Source organism: Ochlerotatus camptorhynchus, unplaced genomic scaffold, assembly GCF_037179485.1.
Source record: "Ochlerotatus camptorhynchus isolate MF236.1 unplaced genomic scaffold, CSIRO-AGI_Acam_v1.1 ptg000434l, whole genome shotgun sequence".
Taxonomy (NCBI): domain Eukaryota; kingdom Metazoa; phylum Arthropoda; class Insecta; order Diptera; family Culicidae; genus Ochlerotatus; species Ochlerotatus camptorhynchus.
The window spans coordinates 570,708-593,418 of record NW_027040920.1 but is presented as its reverse complement, the minus strand read 5'-3'; the positions used below and the strand labels follow the sequence as shown (position 1 = coordinate 593,418).

Sequence of the window (22,711 nt, the reverse complement as noted above, 5' to 3'; positions counted from 1 at the left end):
TCGCCGCGACAGTTTCTCCTAGTCGTCCGATAAGAGGAGAGCGCATCGGTCGAAATCTGCGCGTGACTTTTTCCGATCCAGAAGTCGATTAGTTAGTGACTTTATCCTAATTGAAATCAAAACAAAGGCAAGGTCCCCGCGGTTGAGTCACACGTTCGCCATGAGTCGTCCATGAATGTAGATCTGCTATCGGGTGGATGGCAAAGATTCGATATCGACAGTTCGGAATTTCAGAACAAGGCAAAAAATCGTGTCAAAAATAATCACAATTTATCGCGCAGATATTACGTAGATTGATTACAGGCGGCGTGTTCGTGTAATCATCATCCCGGCAGTGCCTGTGTGTGAAGTTCTGATATAGGTACATGTTTATGAATTGTTTTCCTTGGCTCTGAATGCCAATTTTGGACGACCAGCAGTCAGTACTGGACGGACAATGAGAAAGCGCGCGTTCGCGAGGGATTTGAACCGAACGTACATACCTTTATGTGACCATTGTTGATTGGAGCTGGTGAATCGAGCGACGGAAATTGGAAGAAAGTGTGCGATCGATCGTCTCGTTGCCATCGGTTGTTATCGGTGTCACCCCTAGCGGTGTGGAGTGAAGTGTGATCGTGCCGGTAGTGTGCAGCAGACTCCTATCTTTGGCATAATGGTGTTCAATTGTACCCTGTGCGGAATGGGCCCACGGGCCACCATACTGTTCGTCGGGATCGCATCGCTGGTGAGTGCCGAATGCCTTGTGCTGGAGGAGATTTATGCAATTTTATGTGTGACGCAGGGTGATTCACGTCACGCTTGTTTATCTAATTTTATCTAGCAGTTTATGGGCAGAGTGGGTGATAATGCTGCAGTGAGCATCGTAAACTTTGATGAGAAACGACTGTTGGAATTTCGATTAAAATGTGTAACACTTGGGTCAAATAACTCGCATGCATGCAATCAATAACTTTTGCTGGTATCAGCAATTAGCCGATATTGTCACAAAATGACATGGTAGGGCGCATTGCAGTAGCGGAACGATAATCGTTTACAGGAATTATGCTTAGTCTACTCGAGGCAGTCTGTTTAAATGGAGTAACCTCGTAGAAAATACCATGCCCACTTATCACTTTGTATCAACACATATTGATGAACTTCACGCTTCGGTGATAATTATCAGTTCGATCACCAGTATACTGGACACCAGCATTGATTTAGATAGATGATAAAAGAGGTTTCGCTGATTGATATCATTTTCCAGATAGAGAAGCTATTTAATTATTTTTAAGTTGATGTTAAAAATAGATCGGTTCGGCTATGTGTTGTTTGATTAAATATACAAATGACATAGTGATTGTATTTAAAAATGACCTTTTAAATTTTCTGAAACGTCATTTCCTAACTGAAATGTATTTATTTGTACTCGTACGGTGTGCTTGCTGGAATAATGTTAATGTGTACTAGGAATTCCCCATTGGAAAAATAATGACTATTCTCTTTCATTTTAAGACTTCTGAAACAATTTTTATTTCGTTGCTTTTCGAACACTCAACAAGCAGAGAATATGCAGCGAGAAACTCTCAGGTTGACTCATAATTTGTATGAAATTATACCCCCGAAGCAAATATAGTGGCAGTTGTTCCAAATTGAAGCAGCCAGGATTTCTGTCGGGGGAAGGGGTTTGAAAAAAAATTCGTGATTGAGCATGAGCATGAGCATGATTGACCGATCACGGTTGCTACTCTGTTATTGCCAAATCAGCTGTAATTACACAGAGAACCAGTAGACGATGCTTGGGACTAGAATTCTTCCTCAATGTGTAAATACTGGTGATCTCAAACTAGACAATACCGGCGCCGGCCACGCTGTGCCCAAACGCAGGTCAAGAAAGGAATGGGAAGGAATGTGTTGACGTGACACTCGCTTTGATAGAAGCCGAAGAGTCCTCTGCACTTCCACGAGAAATCACCGGGATGTTAGGTTTGCAGCAGGGCTCGTTTTTGTCAACCCGGGGGCAACTTGACAACTCTAGTATAATTCCAGTGTACTCCGATAATTTGGTTCTGGTGGTTCTGTCAAACTCACAAGTTTTCAAAAGTGTTATCTGAATAGGGCGAGTGCGGAAATGATGTATAGTAAGTGAAATGCAAGTTAAAATTCATCTTATTGTCGCGCTCCCACCAAACCGGAACGCGCATGTGGTGCGTGAAGTCCGACGTCAAAATTAACATTAGCAACATAGGAAGTCCTGTGCTGTCCAGTAGAGTGGAGCAAAATTTGAAATTTTCGCTCCACAATACTTAAACGATTCCAAATCGGATCCTTACTAACCTCTCAAAATTTGAACCCATTTGGTGAGAAACTGACCATGGCACAAACCATTTGAAGTTTGTATTGTAATTACTATGGTAAAACCAAAATTTTTGTTCACATCTATCTAATAATTCACCATATCGGTCTGCTTCAAAAACTTTCAACTATTCTTGTAGGAAATTTTCCCAGCTACAACTTTGCCGAAGACAACTTTTTGATTAAATGCAAGGATGGAAAGTTATCAATGGTTCAATGCGGTGATGTCTTATGATCATGCTCAATCAACTGCTCAGAAGACAACATTGGTGTTTCTGGGCAGGGCTGGCAAATGTCATTTTCAATGAAAGATCTCACGCGATATTTACAGAGATACTTCTGTCACTATCATTGGATGAGAAAACGATGATAGAGATTTTCTTCAAAATCTCATCGAATTTTTCGTCATGACAGAACGTGACAGTGTTATGATCATCGTAATTACTAGTTCATTTAGTACTATTAAAGTTACTTGTACCGAGGAAATCTTAATAATATATCCACTCTACCGATTACATACGGTAGTTTGCTTAAATTCATCTAAATTAGTTAGAAATGTAGATGTCAAAACCGCATAAGAATTATTCTCATGAGTGCTTGATCATTGAAAAATGACAAGAGCGCTAATGATAGGTAGTTTCGTCTCGTGATAGTGAGAGAACCTGTTTTCTCATCGTCACATGATGGCCGTGATATTTACCAGCTCTGTTTCTGGGGCGTTGAATAGGACACAATAATCATGGCTACTATGTCACACTGCAAAATCAATGTGTTGCCTACAGAGCAGCTGCTTGATCATGTCATAAGTTTACCAATCTCTTAAATAATTAATAACTTATTCCTGTCTCGTTTTACATAGAAACGATCTTCAGCAAAGTTGTATCTGAGAAAGTTTTCTATAAGAATAGCTATCGAACTATTTCGCAGCTCAATATGGAAAAAGACTAGAAGGCAATGAACAAAAAGTTGAGATTTCCCATAGTAATTTACATGTAAACTTCGAATGGCTTGTGCGAAGTCTGTTTCTAACCAAATGAGTTGTAACTTTGGGAGGCTAATCAGGACCCGATTTGAAACCATTTAAGCACTGTGGAGCGAAAAAGTCAATTTTTGCATGAGTCTACTGTCCAGTCATTTTGATTTTCAGTCGTATGCACAATTCATAATCAGTTTATGATTTTTTTTATGTAGTATCGTATGTCTTTGAGCAGAACAGAACCAAAAGCTTAAACATATGATTTGTTAATCGAAAATTTGTGATTGTCATCGAATTAATTGAAACAAATGAGAATTAAGCGAGAATACTTTCGGTGATTTCGACTAAAGTACTCTAGTGAAAGTATGGACGACTGTCACCACAAAACTAAAAAGAAAAAACTTGATGAACAAAGAAAGAATGGTTTTGCAGAAAGAGCGTACTTATTACAGTATCGGTCGTCTGGCTCGCCGTGGTGGTGTCAAACGTATCTCCGGTCTGATCTACGAGGTGTGCTGAAGGTGTTCCTGGAAAATGAGGTCCGTGATGCTGTCACCTACACTAAACACGCCAAGCGTAAGTGGCCATGGATGTCCTCTTCAACAAAACGGCCCTTTTCAGGGCCATCAAGTTTACATCAGTAAAGAGTTGGAATAGAATTTATCTGTGCTTGTTTGTCCATATTCAGAACCACAAGCCCACAACGACCACACAAAATGCTCTCCAGAGTTGTAATCTTGTTACCAAACTTGGAAGCAGGGGTGCAAGTGATTTTGATTGATTCTCCTAATCAACTTTCTTTGGGGGGCGACCCCGGCGTAGTGGTTAGCATCCATACCTCTCACGCCAAAGTCACGAGTTCAAATCTCACCCCCGGACAAGTCACCCAAGAGCGTTAAAGTGATTATAATAATAATAAAAAAAAACTAATAAACTTTCTCTTTGAAAAAAAAATACTACAAATTTGGTACGCCTACAATTCAAAAACGGAAAGAGTTGAGATAATAGATAATTGATCAACTAAAAGAACTAAATACTCTTCACATTTATTCCGTCCACTAGCGGTCCTACGTCAAGCTTCCGTTCGTGCCTCTAGGCACAGACCCTTCTACTTTTTTATTCATTCGACCCATGGGAAACCTTCATCGTACAACCATTTACAACTATGTTCAAAGCAATAATCTGAAGGCTGATCAAATTAAAGAGCAAAATAGATCTGAAGAAACCAAAGTATTTTGATTGCCATTCGATGCTTTAAGATGAAACTCGATCAATCGGTTTAATTTATTGGATTTATTTAATTTCTCCACGAAAATCATTAATTTGCTCTCTTCATACCCACTTAGAAATACCTTATTTTACAAGTGACGGAATCCATCTTTGACATAAAGGATTAGACGTAAACAAACTAGTCATGTAAAATTAAGTGCTCCGACTCCGAGACTGAAAAATTCGTTACTCGACGAAAAGAACGTTTGATTGGGCTGAATTTCGCGTCTATTATGACTAAATTTTATGTCAAAATTGACGCTCGTATATGTCAGTCTCAGAGCACTTAAATTTACATGAATTTTTCTAAGTGTGATATGACATCCACACATAGTGAAACAAATATTTTGTTTCACATAGAGAAACACCGTTGCGGCCGTGAAGGACAATCCCTTTGTTTACGTTGTGTGGCGACATCTACACGGTAACCGCAAAATACCCAATAATGACTACAAAGTAAGCATTTTCGAGGGAAACTGGGATACCCATTAAATGAGTAAAAATATTACCTATTTATGAGTATTTGTTATTCAAAAATGAATACTTACTACTTGTTTTTGTAGTTGTAATTACTCATAAATGAGTAAAATTTTAATCATTTAATAGGTAGTCCCAGTTTCCCTAAAAAATGTTTACTTTGTAGTCATTATTGGGTATTTTGTCTCCTGCTCAGTTTGCAACAACGCCACTACACTGAAACAAGGACCATAGTTATATTATACCCCGTTCACATTACAGCGTATATCACGTGATATACGTTGTCTTGCAATGAGCACTCATACATCTAGTTTTCACTGGAAATCCTATGTATGAGTGCTCATTGCAAGACAGCCTATATTACATGATATAAGCCATAGTCTGTACACAATGAGGTACAGAGAGAGGTGAAGCAGATCGTGAGATATTGTTGTATTAGTAAACCAAAAAATCAACGTAAACGGAAGTAGTGACGTCACTAATTGCTTGTATTATACAGGGGTTTTACTCACACAACTAAACCGATTGTTTCACCTCGGTAATCCAGCTCATTGGTCTGTACGGAGTATAATGCAGAAAACACTTACAGCTATCTCCCGAAGAACGCGTTACCCACTGAGTTGCACCCAGCGCTTTTCCTCGGCGGGGTTTCAACCAGTCGGTCTGAATGGAGAACTAGTCACTCGCAGAAAATTAGAGCGCGTGGTTGAAAACCCACCGAGAAAAAGCGGTGGGTAGAACTCAGTGGGTAACGCGTTCTTCGGGGGATAGCTGTATTTTCACGCTTATTACCATTCAATCTACTATGGTTTCGGTAAATTTAACTATGAATATAAGATAATTTACTATGAATCTGGCAAAACTACTATGCCTGCACAGCAAAAAATTAATTTTGATATCACATCAAAGTAGATGCACATCAATCGTGTCAAAAATATGGTGTAATATTACTTGCCAAAAAGGACAAAATTATCATTAATACAGTGCATGAACTGACATTACGCTGCTTTTACTGCATTTGTTTATTTTTGTGGCCATAAAAATTACATGAGATTTTCGACATGATTGAAGTGCATCCTCTTGGATATAAATAATATTAAAATTTATTTCTTTTTGCTTATTTTGATAGAAATAGCAGTAACATTAAATGAAATTATTTTCTGCAAAAATCTATTGGGGAGGGTATTTAATTTAAACTAGAAATACTCAGAGGGAGAGATAAGCGGAAGGAATGTTTTGAGCCAAATGAACTGTTAAAACCTGAGCCAATCGAACATTCCAATTAGAATTTTCTCGAGGATTTCTTATTCTTGCTAGTTTAATTTAGTGAGTAAAGGGTGATACGGTCAAAATTTGGTCAATATCAACTTGACGTATTTCTTTCAATTTTGCATTTAAAAAACCTGAACACCCCTCATTTTGAAGGTGTGTGTGTGTAGAATGTTGCTCCTATTTTGATTTTGGAATTCACTCTTCAGTTGTCAAAATGCCGTCCAAGCAAGAAGAGCAGCGTATCAAAATTTTGCTCGCGCATCGCGAAAATCCGAGCTACTCGCACGCAAAGTTGGCAAAATCGCTAAAAGTTGCCAAATCAACCGTTACAAATGTAATTAAAGTGTTTGGGGAACGTTTGTCGACAGTCAGGAAGTCTGGATCGGGGGGAAATCGAAAACCGGAAGCCGCTGAGACGACAAAGAGAGTTGCCGGTAGTTTCAAGCGAAACCCTAACCTCTCTCTCCGAGATGCCGCAAATAAGCTGGGTGTATCGTCTACAACCGTGCATCGAGCCAAAAAACGAGCCGGACTATCGACTTACAAGAAGGTAGTGACTCCAAATCGCGATGATAAACAAAATACGACGGCCAAAGCGCGATCCCGGAGGCTGTACACGACGATGCTGACGAAGTTTGACTGCGTGGTAATGGACGACGAAACCTACGTCAAAGCCGACTACAAGCAGCTTCCGGGACAGGAGTTTTATACGGCAAAAGGAAGGGGAAAGGTAGCAGATGTTTTCAAGCACATGAAACTGTCAAAGTTCGCAAAGAAATATCTGGTTTGGCAAGCCATCTGTACCTGTGGCTTGAAAAGCAGCATTTTCATAGCTTCCGGGACTGTCAACCAAGAAATTAACGTGAAAGAGTGTTTGAATAAACGTCTGCTGCCTTTCCTGAAAAAACACGGTTGTTCCGTACTGTTTTGGCCGGATTTGGCATCTTGCCATTACGGTAAAAAGGCCATGGAGTGGTACGCCGCCAACAATGTGCAGGTGGTTCCCAAGGACAAGAACCCTTCCAACACGCTATTACCAAAAAAACTGCTAAGTGCGAGCAGCAGTTCAAGGCAAACTGGCTTTCTGCGGCGAAGAAGGTGGACAAGGTGGCTGTACAAAATCTGATGGCAGGGGTCAAGCGTAAGGCCCGGCAATTCGGATTTGGAAAAGCGGAAACCTAACTGAATATTTTTCCTGAATTTTATACTAATTGAACTTGAAAAAGAAATTTAATTTGATTTTTTAAATAAACGATTTCACCGATTTACACGCGTTTTCCCTTGACCAAATTTTGACCGTATCACCCTTTATTGCATTCAAAAAGAAATTCAATCACCTTTATGTTTCGTGTGCTTCTCAAATTCAACAATTTTTTTGAATAAAAAAGTAGAAGGGTCTGTGCCTAGGGGCATGAACGGAAGCTTGACGTAGGACCGCAGTGGACGGAATAAATGTGAAGAGTATTTAGTTCTTTTAGTTGATCAATTATCTATTATCTCAACTCTTTCCGTTTTTGAATTGTAGGCGTACCAAATTTGTACTATTTTTTTTTTTTCAAAGAGAAAGTTGATTAGTTTTTTTTTTATTATTATAGTCACTTTAACGCTCTTGGGTCATTCGTGACTTGTCCGGGGTGAGATTTGAACTCGTGACTTTGGCGTGAGAGGTATGGATGCTAACCACTACGCCGGGGTCGCCCCCCAAAGAAAGTTGATTAGGAGAATCAATCAAAATCACTTGCACCCCTGCTTCCAAGTTTGGTTACAAGATTACAACTCTGGAGAGCATTTTGTGTGGTCGTTGTGGGCTTGTGGTTCTGAATATGGACAAACAAGCACAGATAAATTCTATTCCAACTCTTTACTGATGTAAACTTGATGGCCCTGAAAAGGGCCGTTTTGTTGAAGAGGACATCCATGGCCACTTACGCTTGGCGTGTTTAGTGTAGGTGACAGCATCACGGACCTCATTTTCCAGGAACACCTTCAGCACACCTCGTAGATCAGACCGGAGATACGTTTGACACCACCACGGCGAGCCAGACGACCGATGGCGGTTATCTCGAAGAATTTACGTTTGGTTCTAAATATGGCGATGAGTGTGCAAAATATTACGCAATTCCATCCTCCCTATTCGCACGCGCCCGAGGATCGGAGGCGAATGCCACTTCGACTAGTTTCGTCTACTTACTACTCTCTGACGACTGTGCTGGGGAAACAGCATATGCATGTAGGTAATTGGTGGATTTGTTAGTTAATTCGACGCTTTTGGACAATGCTATACATTTACCAGTTCTTCAATAGTTTCTTGTTAAAAACCAACACTCGGAAGCATTTTTATCGATACGTAGCCATATTTCTGATCAATTGGTGATAAACTTATTGAAATTGGACCAGGGGCAGCTGAGTTATTAACGTTCAAAATCTTTCTTAATTTGTTACATGTTCCATTTTCGGTTTTCACAAAGTGTACCCCCATATAGAAATCAAAGACGTAGTTCTACGTCAAAACAATATTCTAACTCTATTGATTAATTGATCTTAGTTGATTAACTAATAGCACCAAGAAATGTGCAAAAGTAAAAGTCATGTGAAATGCTTGCTTCTAGCAAGGGTTACAAGATTGTTTAGGTACAAATCACTGCTGCCGAATTGTATTTTGTTTTCTCCGCCCATCTCTCCCTCTGAGTATTTTTAATTTAAACCAGCAATATAGTATTTTTGCCAATGGATTTTGTATCAGTGTGGGCAAACGAGCTCCTTTTTAATCATGGAGTTGCTGTTGTTACCATGTTGTCATATTAACAAAGATTAGACGAAGCTGTGGGCAGTTTGGTGTATTGATGTCCTTCTCAACGAAATCTATTTAATTTTCTTGCAACCATTTAATTGCTAATTTGGCGAAGTGTGCTGATGCCAAATCTGGCCAAAACAAAGAGGCGACACTGTGCTTCTTATACAGCGTAAGCAACTTTTTGTGCAAACACTCATCACGTAGCCACAAGAGCAAATTACCTGCCATACAAGCACGTTTCGACCAAATTTTTCCACCTGAATCGACTTCTCATGGTCACTAACATCCTCATCCTGGTGTAAAATTGCGGTTACAAATGCTAAGCATCTAACGGCACCGGTGATGTAGTGGTAAGCGTGATTACCTCTCACCCCAGCAGGCCTGGGTTCAATCCCAGTCAGCGCCGCCGGGATGTTCTGAGGCATAACATCTCTGATCACGCCTTCCTTCGGATGGGAAGTAAAGCCGTTGGTCCCCGGTTCATGAGTTGGTGGGTCGATAGGTAGGGTCGAGGTGTGGGAGCTGCCTTCCTGGCACGTCGGTAGCATTGGTGCTCAGCACGGAAAACAAGATCGACGGAAAAAACAAACCAAAGAGATTTGATTTTAAATGAGATCTATAAATAGTGAACTACATCAAACATTTGGAACTAGAAAAGCGTCGCAAAATATCTCGATAACCTAGAATTAGGAGAATGTTCATAGTCCAGACTTACTAACTATAGCTGCTGGTAGCATTCGCCATGAAAACAGTTCCATATCTGCGAAAGAAGCATACATGTAGGCTTTACCTATGTTCTTCCTCTATTGAATTTCAAACGCTCACGCCTGGTGGTTATGCTTTGCACAGTACAATTCGCGAAGCGCATTATGCCCCAGGCGTGAGCGTTTGAAGTTTAATAGAGGAAGAACATAGATAAAGCCTAAATGTATGCTTCCTAGACATGAAATTAGAATGCTCATTTTGCCCCACAATATTACGAAAACAGGTTTATGTTATACCCCGGACAGACTATGGCTTATATCATGTAATATAGGCTGTCTTGCAATGAGCACTCATACATAGGATTTCCAGTGAAAACTAGATATATGAGTGCTCATTGCAAGACAGCCTATATTACATGATATAAGCCATAGTCTGTCCGGGGTATTAGCCTTTTTAATTTTGTCAATTCAAACAAGAATTTAGCAATTTTCGTTAAGTATATCTTGTAATATCTTGCCAATAGTCGAATACAACAATTTAAATGGCATTGCATGGGCATTTTACTCCCATCTCCCCTAGATTTTCAGTCCGTGATTACACTTTTTGTTTCAAACCTATAACAGGGGAAATGGCTCTAATGACTATTGATCTAAGATTGGGCCCATCGCTAAAAATCTGCTATTTATCAATTGTATCTGGATGAACGCGTCATTCGAACGGTACCAATGGATATTTTTGGTTGCTATTGAAAATTTAGTCGATTGCTGAATTTATGTATGGGCCCAAATTAGGGGCATTTAGGCCGACATTACATACATTTCCCCTATACTTCTTACTATGGTAATGGTATGTGTACCAATAGAAAGTAGACATGATTTTCTTTGTTTTCCAATCAAAAGTTATGAATATAGTCACTAATAAATGCTACTGTCGTTACAACGCGTCTTGAGAATGGCATTTTTTTACTTCACCTTTGTTTTGTAATTAATTTTCCGGATAATACAAATGTTTCTATATTACTAAAAAAGTTTGAAACAGGTTTTTCAAGCATTGGCTAAAGTAAATGTCAATTAAAAGTAATAACAAATCAGAAAATTGGCAATGTAGTTGAAAAGTCGTGGCGCATAACATCATGGAATGGTTCAGTTGAATAAAATCACAAAGAAGTTGTTTCTTAAATAGGCAATTTTTTGTTGGGAAAAGTGTGCTCACTGTATCAGGTTTTATTACTCAGTTCATTATCTGAGGAGCTTCCATCCCTGGATTATGTTGCCATTACATTAGCCCCATTATCCGGGGGCAGTAAAGTGTGAGAAATTAGTCATATTTTATCAGAAGAACATCAAAATGACAGTTCAGTGGTACCGTAAAACGGGGTATTTTTTGATAATGCGGGTAACTTTTATAGTAGAATATAATGATTTAATTTACGCACTGTCCTTTTTCCCAATTGGAAACATTGGTTTGATATTGTAGCTTAGGGTATTTTCCGTGATATCATACTTAGTTTTTAAATAATATGTGTTACATGTTTTCCAAACATATTCAAAAGCAATGTTTTTTTTTTTTGTTTTTTACCTGTTTGAAAAAGCACTCAAATCATCACTTTTGAAATGTATTTCCGATACAGCCATCACAAACTCAATATTGTCTTCTTATTGCTTATGATGTATTCTGATTATATGCTCATTAAAAGTTTAATATTTTTTCAACTTAATTGTTCGAGTTTCACGCATATTTTTCTACGTTCATCGAGCATTATCAAAGTAACCCCAAATCAAAATACTTATAAATCCCGGTCGCCGTTGGAATTTTCTAAGGCATAAAATCTATGACCACGGGGAAGTAAAGCAGTTGGTCCTCGGTCCATGAATTGATGGATTGGATAGGTAGGATGCAGGGTGGGAGCTGCCTCCCTGGCGTCGGTAGCATTGGAACTCAGTACGGAAAACAAGATCGACGGAAAACTTATCGAAAGAAAGGATTAAAGACTGCGGTAATTTTTACCGAACTTTCCATAGCTGAACTTTCATTAGTTTTATAGCTTCAAAACAAGGAAAACTTCACCGCAATGGCAAGACTCGATTATTTGAACAAGGCTCACGGTGCTTTGAAATTATAATTTAGTGAAACAGCTTTTAAAATGAGGGTCAAAGTTTTGCCGAACGTTCAGCTGTTGAAAGTTCGGTAAAAAAAATTAGCGGAGTCGGTAATAATTTCTAAGTGTGTATGATGCTGCACGCTGACGTCATGAATAAAAGTGATGAACTCGCGTTCACCGGTTTTGTTTATCTCTGCCTGTTAGTCGAATCGAGTGGATTCAAGTTTTTAAATCAAAATGTTATTAATTTTGTATTCATTTTTCATTCATTTTTTTTTCAAAATGGAAAAAATACCATTTCAGAAAAAATACTCTATTTTTCAAGTCATTTGGTGTTTGGTGTGTTGATAAAGCTGGCATGATTTTGCATTTTGATGGTGATACCATATCGCCCTACTCAGAGCATTTATGACAGTGCTGTAAACATTTGTGCAAATTGGAGCACCAATTGTGGTTTCATTATCTTTTTCTTCCTCGTCTCAAACTTTTCTACGGGAACTGATACGCTTAATCTATATTTTGCGATATTAATTAATTGTTGGGAGCTTTTCTAGCCTACCATTGCAAAACGTAACGAACGTCATCAGTAGCATGAAGACTAAGGTAGTTCAAAATACTGATTTTGCTCCACCTCACAATCGATTCTAAATCAGGTCCTACAACATTCTCCCAAAATTTGAACTCATTTGGTTGCGATCTCACACTGCACTGGTCCTCTGAAGTTTGTTTGGGAAATACTATGAAAAAAGTTTTGAAACTTCCCTGAAATCATTGGAAGCTTCTTATGATCTCTGAACATCCCTTAAGATCTCTAGACTTGCGTTCTATGAACTACTTGAAACTTCTTTGGAGATTCAATCGTTTTCCTTAGTTTTCTCTACTTCTCCAAAATTCTCAAGGTATCCCTGAAAAGCTTAAATTTTCTTTAAAGTTCCTGCAGTTTTTCTGATGTTAATGGAACCGTTTTGAAGCTCATGAATCATTTTTGGACTTCCCAAGATATTCCGTTGCTTATGAAACTTCACTAAAACTTCTTTAAAGATTCTAACATTGTTGTGATGCAAATGAGACTTCCCTGAAGATCTCTATTCGAATGGGTTGGCGGGAATTATCTGAGGCCGTTGGTCCCGGCCCATGTATGTTGATGATGCTTCCCTGCACATTCGTTTGTCGTCTATTGATGGTAGTCGATGTCCGCCGCTGATTGGCACTCAATTGCGGAACAGAGACCGATGTTAAATAAATGAATTATGAAGAAAGATATCTAATCTTTCCTGATAGTCCCGGAACTTCCCTGAAGTTCTCGTTATTCTTCTAATCGTGTTTCGGGAATTGTCCTTAAACGAATTTAACTGTACCAAACTTCTCTGAAGGTCTCTGGACTTCCGTAAATGACTTGGATCTTCTATGAAGTTTCCGAAAATTTTCTTAATCGTACCAAACTCCTCTGAAGTTCTTTGAACTATCCTTAAAAGTTTGGAACTTATTGAAGGTTTTCGCAAGGGATGGCCACTCTACACACACATTATGCGTCAAATTTTTTTCAGTATGCCGGCAGTGCCAAGTGAACTGACTTTGTTTGGTTGTTAATAATGGCGTGTTGGGTAACCCGGTTTATTTGACAGCTCAATTCAAAACTTTTGGCACAATCTGCTGCTGATGTTACCTGCCATCGCCATTCTTCAATGCATGACGTGTACATATTTACATCAATGACAAATCTCAATCTCATGCAATCATGACATTTTGATCTTTGAAAACAATGCCAATGAAAAAAGAGGCCTACTGCGTTAGAATCTGTCATGATTAACTGGATTTTGTAAAAAAAAAACGTAAATATTTACGCTGTGTGCAGTGAATAATTCCGGAGTGATTTGAGATTTGGGCGTAATTGCATTTGTAAACAAACACGTCAATCATTGATTTTGCACGAATAAAAGTTCAATCTAAAAAACTATTCACAATTTCAGGTAGATGAATGATTCCTCTATCATTTGGTACAGTTGGTTTACGAGATTGAACTTTTATTCGCGAGAAATTGGCGATTCATTTTTAGTAAACAGGGCCCCGCTGTTGTGTCAATTTTTGTTCAGTAGATGAACAAAAGTTCACCCGTGCACTCGTCTATTGCTTTCGGAGGTCAACGATGACTATCTGTCAGTGATTTGGGACAAGGCGGAGCAGCAACGGACGAGCAGATTGACGAGTGCACGGATGGATTTGAGTTCACTCACTCGACAAAAAGTGACACAACAGCGGGGCCCTGTTTACTAAAAATGAACACATGAATAATGCTCGCATAACATTTGTAAAGGGATTATCAATGTTTGTAAACAACTTGCTAGGTCCTTTTCACGAGAACCGAAGTATACTCACATAAACCAAGAGCATTATTGGGAAGGGGAGAATTTCTCCTACCCGATGGTATTGTTAGTTTGTGTGGGCGTATTAGGTTCGCGCGAAAAGGGCTTAACAAGTTTTGTGTTCAAAAGTTGATAGGCCCATTTCAAATGTTACGCGAGTATTATTCATGTGTTCATTTTTAGTAAACAGGGCCCCGCTGTTGTGTCACTTTTTGTCGAGCGAGTGAACTCAAATCCATCCGTGCACTCGTCTATAGACGCATTCAAAAGGTGATGGTGTTATGTTCACTGATGTTGCTACTTTCCCCACCACTCAGTCGTCGTTGCCGGTGTCTTTACCGGGACGACCATGTACCCAGTGAAGCAACAGCCACCATCCTACAACTACATCAATAAAACTGACCTAGCCCTCCTAGCCGATTTCGAACTATTCAAACTATAGACCTGTGCACGGCTGAACTTTAGTTCATCTACTGAAATTTTTTTGACACAACAGCGGGGCCCTGTTTACTAAAAATGAACACATGAATAATGCTCACGTAATATTTGAAAAGGGCCTATCAACTTTTGTAAATAATTTGCTAGGTCGTTTTCACGAGAACCGAAGTACGCCCACGCAAACCAAGAGCACTATCGGGAAGAGGAGAATTTCATCGGCCCTAAGGGTGTTGTTAGTTTTCGTGAGCGTATTCGGTTCGCGCGAAAAAGGCTTAACAAGTTTTGTGTACATAAGTTGATAGACCCGTTTCAAATGTTACGTGAGTATTATTCATGTGTTCATTTTTAGTAAACAAGGCCCCGCTGTTGTGTCACTTTTTGTCGAGTGAGTGAACTTAAATCCATCCGTGCACTCGTCTATAGCATCTATAATTACAACTAGTAGAATCCGAGGAAGAGTCCTATAAGAGGAACAGGGTAAATAGGAGATTCTCATCGACGTCGGTCATCATTCGCGAGGTCATTGGTTTATCTAGAAGAATCACATCTGCTTGCTACCAAGCTGTTGTCGTATACGGCAGCTGTCAAACGCAGATTCCTTGGGAGAGAAAAAGGGTATATTGAAGATCTATTCGAATTAGGTGCCATAACTGAGGATGGGTTGTTATTTCTGGGTAACTGACTCCGGGGAAGTATTTGCCGATGAGATTCGCCTTCGTGTGACTCGAGCTGTTATCGACAGTCGACTTTTCTACGGCCCCGAAACAACCTGCTTAGCCGCCGAGAAGCTCAACCACATCCTCGCTCCGGTATACAATACCTACGTACGCATCGTATCCGGCCTTCTCCCTTCCACACCTACAGATGCCGCATGTGTGGAAATCGGAATCCTCCCTTTCTGCTATCGATCTGCTGCAGCCATTGCCGCTGCCCTCACTGTTAAGGCATCCGGGAACGAAATGGTCTTTCGTGGCCAACCGTGACTTCCCCCTGGTGGCCAGGGTCCACTGGAATGGAGAGAAGAGTTGGCGATCAAACGTCGTCAAAATAGATAAGCTGATTAAGAGTGGATTCCAAGCCGGAGATAACTCTGTAGCTTTGAGACGTTCTGTTGCAGAGCTTCTCGGGTCGGTTTATCAGGCGCACGTTCATCGCTTTACGGATGGATCGCGGTCGCGGGCTGGAGTTGGACTCGGAGTGGCAGGACCGAACACTGCAACGAGTCAATGTCTACCGGAGGAGTATTCCGTCTTTTCCACTGAAGCCGCAGCCATCACTCCGGCAGATCAACCGATCCTCGTATTAACTGACTCACACAGCGTCATCCAAGCGCTGGAAGCCGAAGCCCCGAGCCACCCCTGGATACAAACCAATACACGGTACGCCCCACCTTCAACCGTCTTTACGTGGATCCCCGGACACTGCGGTGTTCCCGGAAACGAGGCTGCGGACAGACTGGCGGGATCTGGTGCATCCCGTTCCCGCTACACCAGGAACGTACCCCTCGTAGAAGTCAGGCGTTGGATTGTGAATACTATTATGGAAGCCTGGCAGCAAGAATGGTTCCAGTCGCGGACCACTTTCCTGAGGAAGATCAAGTAAACCGTACGCTCCTGGCTGGACAGCCAAAAGTACAAGGACCAGCAGATCATCTAAAGACTCCGGACCGGCCATGGGAGGATTTCCTGTAATTTGGGTGGGACACCTTTCCGCAAGGTCTGTTCAATTTGCAGCATCCCCGCCTCGGTGGAACACGTGCTGTGTGTGTGTCCGGAGTTCCAGAAGCTACGCGAACAACATGGACTCCCGGAGAACTTCAGTAATCTGCTTGGTTACGACCACTCGACGTTGGCTGCGCTAATCGCCTTTCTGAAGGAAGCCCACTTGTATGATCAAATCTAGCCCCCGTCGGTGGCTGCACTGATCGTGTGTTCCTCACGTTTCTATTTTTTTTCTGCCGTTTGGGGTTTCTCCGCCGGACCGGACACTGTCTCCTAGGGTGGAGCCACAGGAGTGGAACTTCGAATCAGAAAGTGGCTCCACTTGTCATTTGCGAACACTAGCGCACCTAGCGGTAGAAGGCATCTTCTGCCTTCAGTTATGATAGGCAGCATGCTGTGATAGTGTGAGTGCACGTAGAAAGCCCATGTGGAACGCTACCACAACACATCGCTTGTTGAGCAGAAAAACGAAACACTTTTTGATTCACCGATTTGTTTGCACTTCTCCTTCTGTTCTGTGGTGGAGCTCTACATTGCTCGCGCACCCAGCCCTCACCACAGCCCCGATCTAATCCTCACCTTACATTAAGTTTTTTTAAATGTTGTGTCTCATTCGTTGGGTAATCAGATGAACGTGACTCATGTCAAATTGAAATCTATTTTTTTAGGCAGGATCTAGCCTGACCATCTGCTGTGATGAACTAGCCTATGGCTAAAAATCATGGTAATAAAGAAAAAAAAAGTATTTGCCGATGATAAGAGCAATAAACTTTCTTGGAGGAGCAATTTTAACATACCAAAAACGGTCCGACTGTAAGTGGGGTGTCGCTGATGATTTTCAGCGCAGCTGCGATTACCCTGGTTTTGGTATACTTGGTAGCCGGAATGTGTCTATTCCTTTGCAACATATCGGGTGAGATCTTGCCTTTATTGTTCTCTTAACAATAATTCCATTATTATATGACACAGTATATGCTGGGTATGGGACGATCCAACCAGGGCACCCGATTGAAGCGATTTGGATGGGGAGAGTGGAATTGCCAACTTCCTGTCGTTAACAGATTGAAGGCGGGCTCTTCTTCACCACTCATTGGGACATCCCATCGTGGGATGGGTTGTACATTACCGGGTTGTATTGTTGGAAGGAGATTCTCTTAGATCCCGCGGACTATGCGCAAGTGTCTCTGCTTACAGGTTCGCCCTCCGTTTTTGGCCCTTCATGCAATGGTAAATTGAATACAATCTGTTGTTGTACTTGATCAAGTCGTACGAGGTGGACAGTCCACTGTCTAATGGTTGTGCCTGCAACAATGAGTGGTTTCCTTTACATACATACATACATACTAGGTTGCCGGAATGTGTCTTGTGTGGAATGATCTTCTGCTTCAGGCATTAGAATGTACGCTGACTGTGTTTCGGGAAATCTAACTTGGTATTTGGGGAATCCATGGTGGGACCACCGACTAACCGACATGAATGACCATAGCAAAAACAATAAAAATTCTGACCAAAGCACACTGCTGTCATCTGGCTCCGTGTTTGCGGGAAATATTTAGCTAAGCCATGAGCCCGCATGCAAAAGTTATGAATTGGTTCGTGTCTGATCTATTCTGGACAAATTGTTTTTATCTAGATCAAAAAACAGTTTGGATCACTGCACATTTAAACTGGCGTTAACGATTTTTGGGCATAAGTCAGAGTTAAGTGTCATGTCGGTTTGTCGGTGGTGGGACTATGCAAAAATTAACGCTTGCTGTTTCCAAAAGTTGGATTGCGTTAACATCATTAAAATGTTAACACAGGCGCAGACATAGTGAAGTGTTGCCAGTTACTATAAAAATCATATAAAATCTAACCATGGGTGCCAAACAGTGCCAATGAATGAGCCCAGGTGTGCCCTAATATTTTTTGGCACACTGTGGGGGGTGACTAACTACTTGGGTCTCCGCTATTTTCCTGAAATTAATAAAACAGTCCTATAGTTCTCGAAATTTACCTAAAGTTTTTGAAACTTTCCTGAAGTTTCGGTAATTTTTCTGAAATTCAAGGAACTGCCCTTAAGCTATCAAAGCTGCCCCGAGGTTCACAGAAAAGTTTTTGCAGTTTTATTGTTGTTAATTTATCTGCCCTGGTGGCCTTTTCTGAAGTGAATTTTTTCCAAAAACTTTGGGACTATCTTGAAGCTATTGGAAATTTGAGCGCATACAATTTTAAATCGGATGCGCTTACATATTTGAGGCACATTTGCCAGCTAATTTATTTTCCAAACGTTTTTTTAAGTTTAAGGAATATTTTCATTCCACATTTAATGGTACAAATTGAATCTGGATGACGACAGAACATTTCTCATATTGTATGTTTTAGGCGCAATTTAGCTAATATTAGTACTGGGTGTCCAAAAATTCTCTTATATATGTTGGTGCGTAGCTTTTATGAGAGAAGCGTATGTAGAACGATATTGTTGCACCCAGTTAATATTGATTATAGAATAAGAATAATAATAATTACGTCAGATGGCGACTTGACTGTGTAACAATCGATAAAACCGTTTTCGCTCATCAGGTACATGAGCAAATCGGCGATCATTGATTTTTTCAGTGATGGCAAGGAGAAATACCCCTCACCACCCCTCACCACAGGTGAGTTTGGTAAAGGGATTGATTGATTGATTTATCTTTATTAAGGGGACTTTCAGCCTGAGGCTCACAGATAAAAATTCTGAATTTTAATTGTGATGTAAACATTCATTCACGTAAACTTAAATTTAATTTCACGCAACCGAGCAACTTGTAAACAATGTTGTTTACAAAGATGAGCTTTTGTATACAATATTTGCTACATTGCATGAAATGTGCCAGAACTTTACATGATATATAACGTAATCTCATATGAAATGTGACGCTCCATTTATGTGCATCATATGGAACAGAAATTTACACTACATTTTAGAACTGCACACTTAGAAAAAATCATGTAAATTTAGGTGCTCTGAGAGTGACATATACGAGCGTCAATTTTGACATAAATTTGAGTCATAACAGACGCGAAATATAGCTCAATTAAACGTACTTTTCGTCGGGCAACGAACTTTTCAGTCTCGGAGCACTTAATATTACATGACATGTTTGTTTACGTCTCATTCTTTATGTCAAATACGGATTCCGTCACGTGTAAAATTAGTTATTTCTAAGTGTGTCAAAAAGTCAAAAATTGAATATTCCATCAATTTCACAAACGTTTTCGTTAATAACTGCAGAATAACATCTTTAGTAAGGAAGTTCACTCAAAACATTGACACCTATAGACGTTTTAGTTTATTAACATTATCTCTCATCTTTCATTTCAGTTATTTTCTGCCGGATATATATTCTTCTCCATATCGGGCATTCTGGCTCACAACTGCCAGTTGAACATGACCTCGTCTCCTGAGGAATACGGCATTTATATGTATTACCTGCGCAGTAAGTTTGAGCGTCCTTTAGATGGGTTCATTAGTTAACAATTTACAAATCTCGCCGTACAGACTCGGAATGTGGTGCCGTCAACCTAACTAACCTGGGCATCAGAGACATCCCCAATGACTTCAAAGTCATTGTGCCAGATGTTTCCGAGGCAGCCCAGCGGACCTACATATTCTGCATCGTCGGAGTGATTCTGTTTGGAGTGTGGTTTATTACGTCAGTGTTTTCGTTATGTAAGGATGACTTGCTTGCTGGTATTTTCTTTAGTTCGATTAATCTAGTTTACTTTTTTTAGTTTCGATATGCACTTCTTGCATTGGAAGATGCTGTGTAGCAGTTGGAATATATCCGTACGTTATTACCTTGTTCCTGGTGCTTGTCTACAGTGCCGTGGCATTTGTATTCTACTTGATTGATTTCATCGAAAGCTTTGTACGAATGAATTGATCAAATTTGTTCCAATCTTTGTTTGTGTTAATGGACTTTTTTTTTTATTTCAGGACATCGATTTTGTACTTGAGCTGCTGGAAATCGAAAATAAAAAAGATGTTCGAATATTGTTGAGGACAATCGATGAGATTATACTAGTCGTTCCTCCCTTGATTATGTGGATCACAGTAAGCTTCGGAGTCTTATTCTGGTTCATGTTTCTAACGTTGGCCTTCGTGATGCTTGGAGTCGCTAGTCGTTTGTGGGAAGAGAACAAACCTGCTCCTTCATATAATCAAGCAGTACAACAAACCAGAACCACCATGCCAGCTACAGCCCCTGTGGAAATGACTGAACATCACACTGCAGTTGTACATCAATCAGCTGTCCGCTATAACGATCCTGCACTACAACCAAACGAACCAATACCATACCACCAGCTGCCTCCTTCTATGATAGACGTCCGAAGAACTATCGAACCGCTGAAGAGCGGCCATGAACCCATGCAAACTTTACAGGTTTCACATGTACCGTTGAGCAATAACAACAACAACACCCACTACAACAACTACCCCAACGAGCCTCCATCACCTCTGAGACAGCAGTCCATGGTCAACCCCTACACCGACAAACGGTTTTCCTACATGCCTGGAAATCCGCAACCCTTCTCGTACCTCGCGGGACCATCGCAACATCCCAGCCCCAGGAGCTCGACGACCCTCCCGGAGATCCGCAAACAACTGCCATGGAGCTACTTCCCACCGCTGGAAGAATCCGCAATGCCAAAACGGGTAACCTCCACTCTGACCGAGCACAAGGAGTTCCCCGGACAAGAGATTAGCGCCCCGATAGCCAAACCGGGCACCGTAGACGATCGGTCCAGTGACGAAGGAAGTTAGTTGATTCGATTCCGGATTTTGGCCATTACCACTAATTACATAAATACTTCTTCTCCTAGAATGGAGCGGTCCGGAGTATCGTTACTGAAACCCTGGGTCCTGGGACACGACCGAAACCAAAGATGCCATCAAGTGCGATGTGAAAACGATCAATCAACCAGTCATCCTCTAGCCTGTACGAGACTTGTACATAATCACTTAGTCCGAACCTCTCGCGCTGTTGAGCAGCGTGCAGAGTAATTAGCTTGTAAGCCACTTGTAACGAATCGTATTAAATATAGCTCCGCTGGAATTATAAAATCAAAACAAATAAGTACTCAGAGTACTTGGAGTTTGCTTAACACGTTTGCAACATATGATACTCAATTTCGTCTTCGGGATGCACTTCAAATCGACAACGCCATTACGATGACCGACGTGGGCGACGTGATAAGAAAGTTATTGGCCAACAATCAGGTGGTTGGGCTTGTTATCTGCACTGGCCGGCCAAATGGTTTGACTCAGGAGAAGTCGTTAAGATATTGATACTTTTTGTCTGTATAGACGAGTCGGCCAGCGTAATCTGTAATCCGGGTGTGATTAAAATTTATCGCTTTATTTCGGGTTAGGCTTATCAATTACTCGTGGTGGTTTTCATTTGTTGAATTTTCTGCATTGGTGACTAATTCTATTTTTCAATTATTTCAATTTGCCTTGAAATGTTTTCGAGACAACAGAAAATTAACCTTTGTTCATATCTGTTCATTGACTAAAGATTTTGAGTCAATAAGCAAAGAAGGGATGACTTAGGAGATGTTCTTCGCTCCCTATATTAATGGAATTTACGGTAAATATCTTAACCAAAGAAGATGTTTTCACCGACCCATGGAAGACAATCCATACCTTTGTGGTCGAGCTAGATTCCTTAAACACCGGATGATGCGGAAGATAACAGACTGTTTTGTCTTCATCCAACCGATCGTCATTGGCCATACCGATGCATTTCATGTGCCCTAGGTCCAAATACTCCTGCATAAAATCCACGTAATGCTTGCGTAGATTGGGGTCACCGTTCAACAGTTTTTCTGTTTGAAGAAATCGCCGTAAAGCCGCTTGTTTCGATTCTCCAACCATGCTGTGAAATTCCATGCGTTTAGGATAACGTACTATGTACCTGCCAGTACTGTCACGCTTTACAGTATTCTTGAAGTGTGCTTCACAGTCCTCTTCTTCTTGCGAACGTGGTTTTTTAGTCTCGAGCTCCTCCACTGTCCAGAATTTTTCAATAGCCTTGTCTAACGAATCCACCTTCGCTACATGGCAAGTGATGTTCGTCGCCTCATCCATGGATTCTTTTTCGCCTGTAGCTACCCATCCGAATATCGTACTGACAAATACTGGAAGCGTACTGTCGAATTTGCGAACTTGAAGCCGGCCACGAGGAAGTCGTAAAAATACTAAGCACCCAAAACCAGATCGATCGGACCAGATACAAA

At 40.7% G+C, this 22,711-nt stretch overlaps 1 protein-coding gene across 1 annotated transcript; it reads left to right on the top strand.

Annotated features, from left to right (window-relative positions):
• The first annotated feature begins 16 nt into the window (after positions 1-16).
• On the top strand, positions 17-21,554 carry LOC135711710 (uncharacterized). The gene is made up of 6 exons (XM_065234669.1): positions 17-724; positions 19,794-19,908; positions 19,971-20,141; positions 20,204-20,340; positions 20,409-21,231; positions 21,296-21,554. Exons 1-6 carry the CDS (start codon positions 653-655, stop codon positions 21,322-21,324), a joined length of 1,347 nt encoding a protein of 448 aa, XP_065090741.1. The 5' UTR covers positions 17-652; the 3' UTR covers positions 21,325-21,554.
• The last annotated feature ends 1,157 nt before the right edge of the window (positions 21,555-22,711 follow it).

Excerpts from the sequence above, each read along its gene's own strand:
- LOC135711710 (XM_065234669.1), top strand. The coding sequence starts at position 653 with ATGGTGTTCAATTGTACCCTGTGCGGAATGGGCCCACGGGCCACCATA. Across the intron at positions 19,909-19,970 it reads TTATATGTATTACCTGCGCA|ACTCGGAATGTGGTGCCGTC; the intron begins GTAAGTTTGAGC and ends CTCGCCGTACAG. Across the intron at positions 20,341-20,408 it reads TTGATTTCATCGAAAGCTTT|GACATCGATTTTGTACTTGA; the intron begins GTACGAATGAAT and ends TTTTTATTTCAG.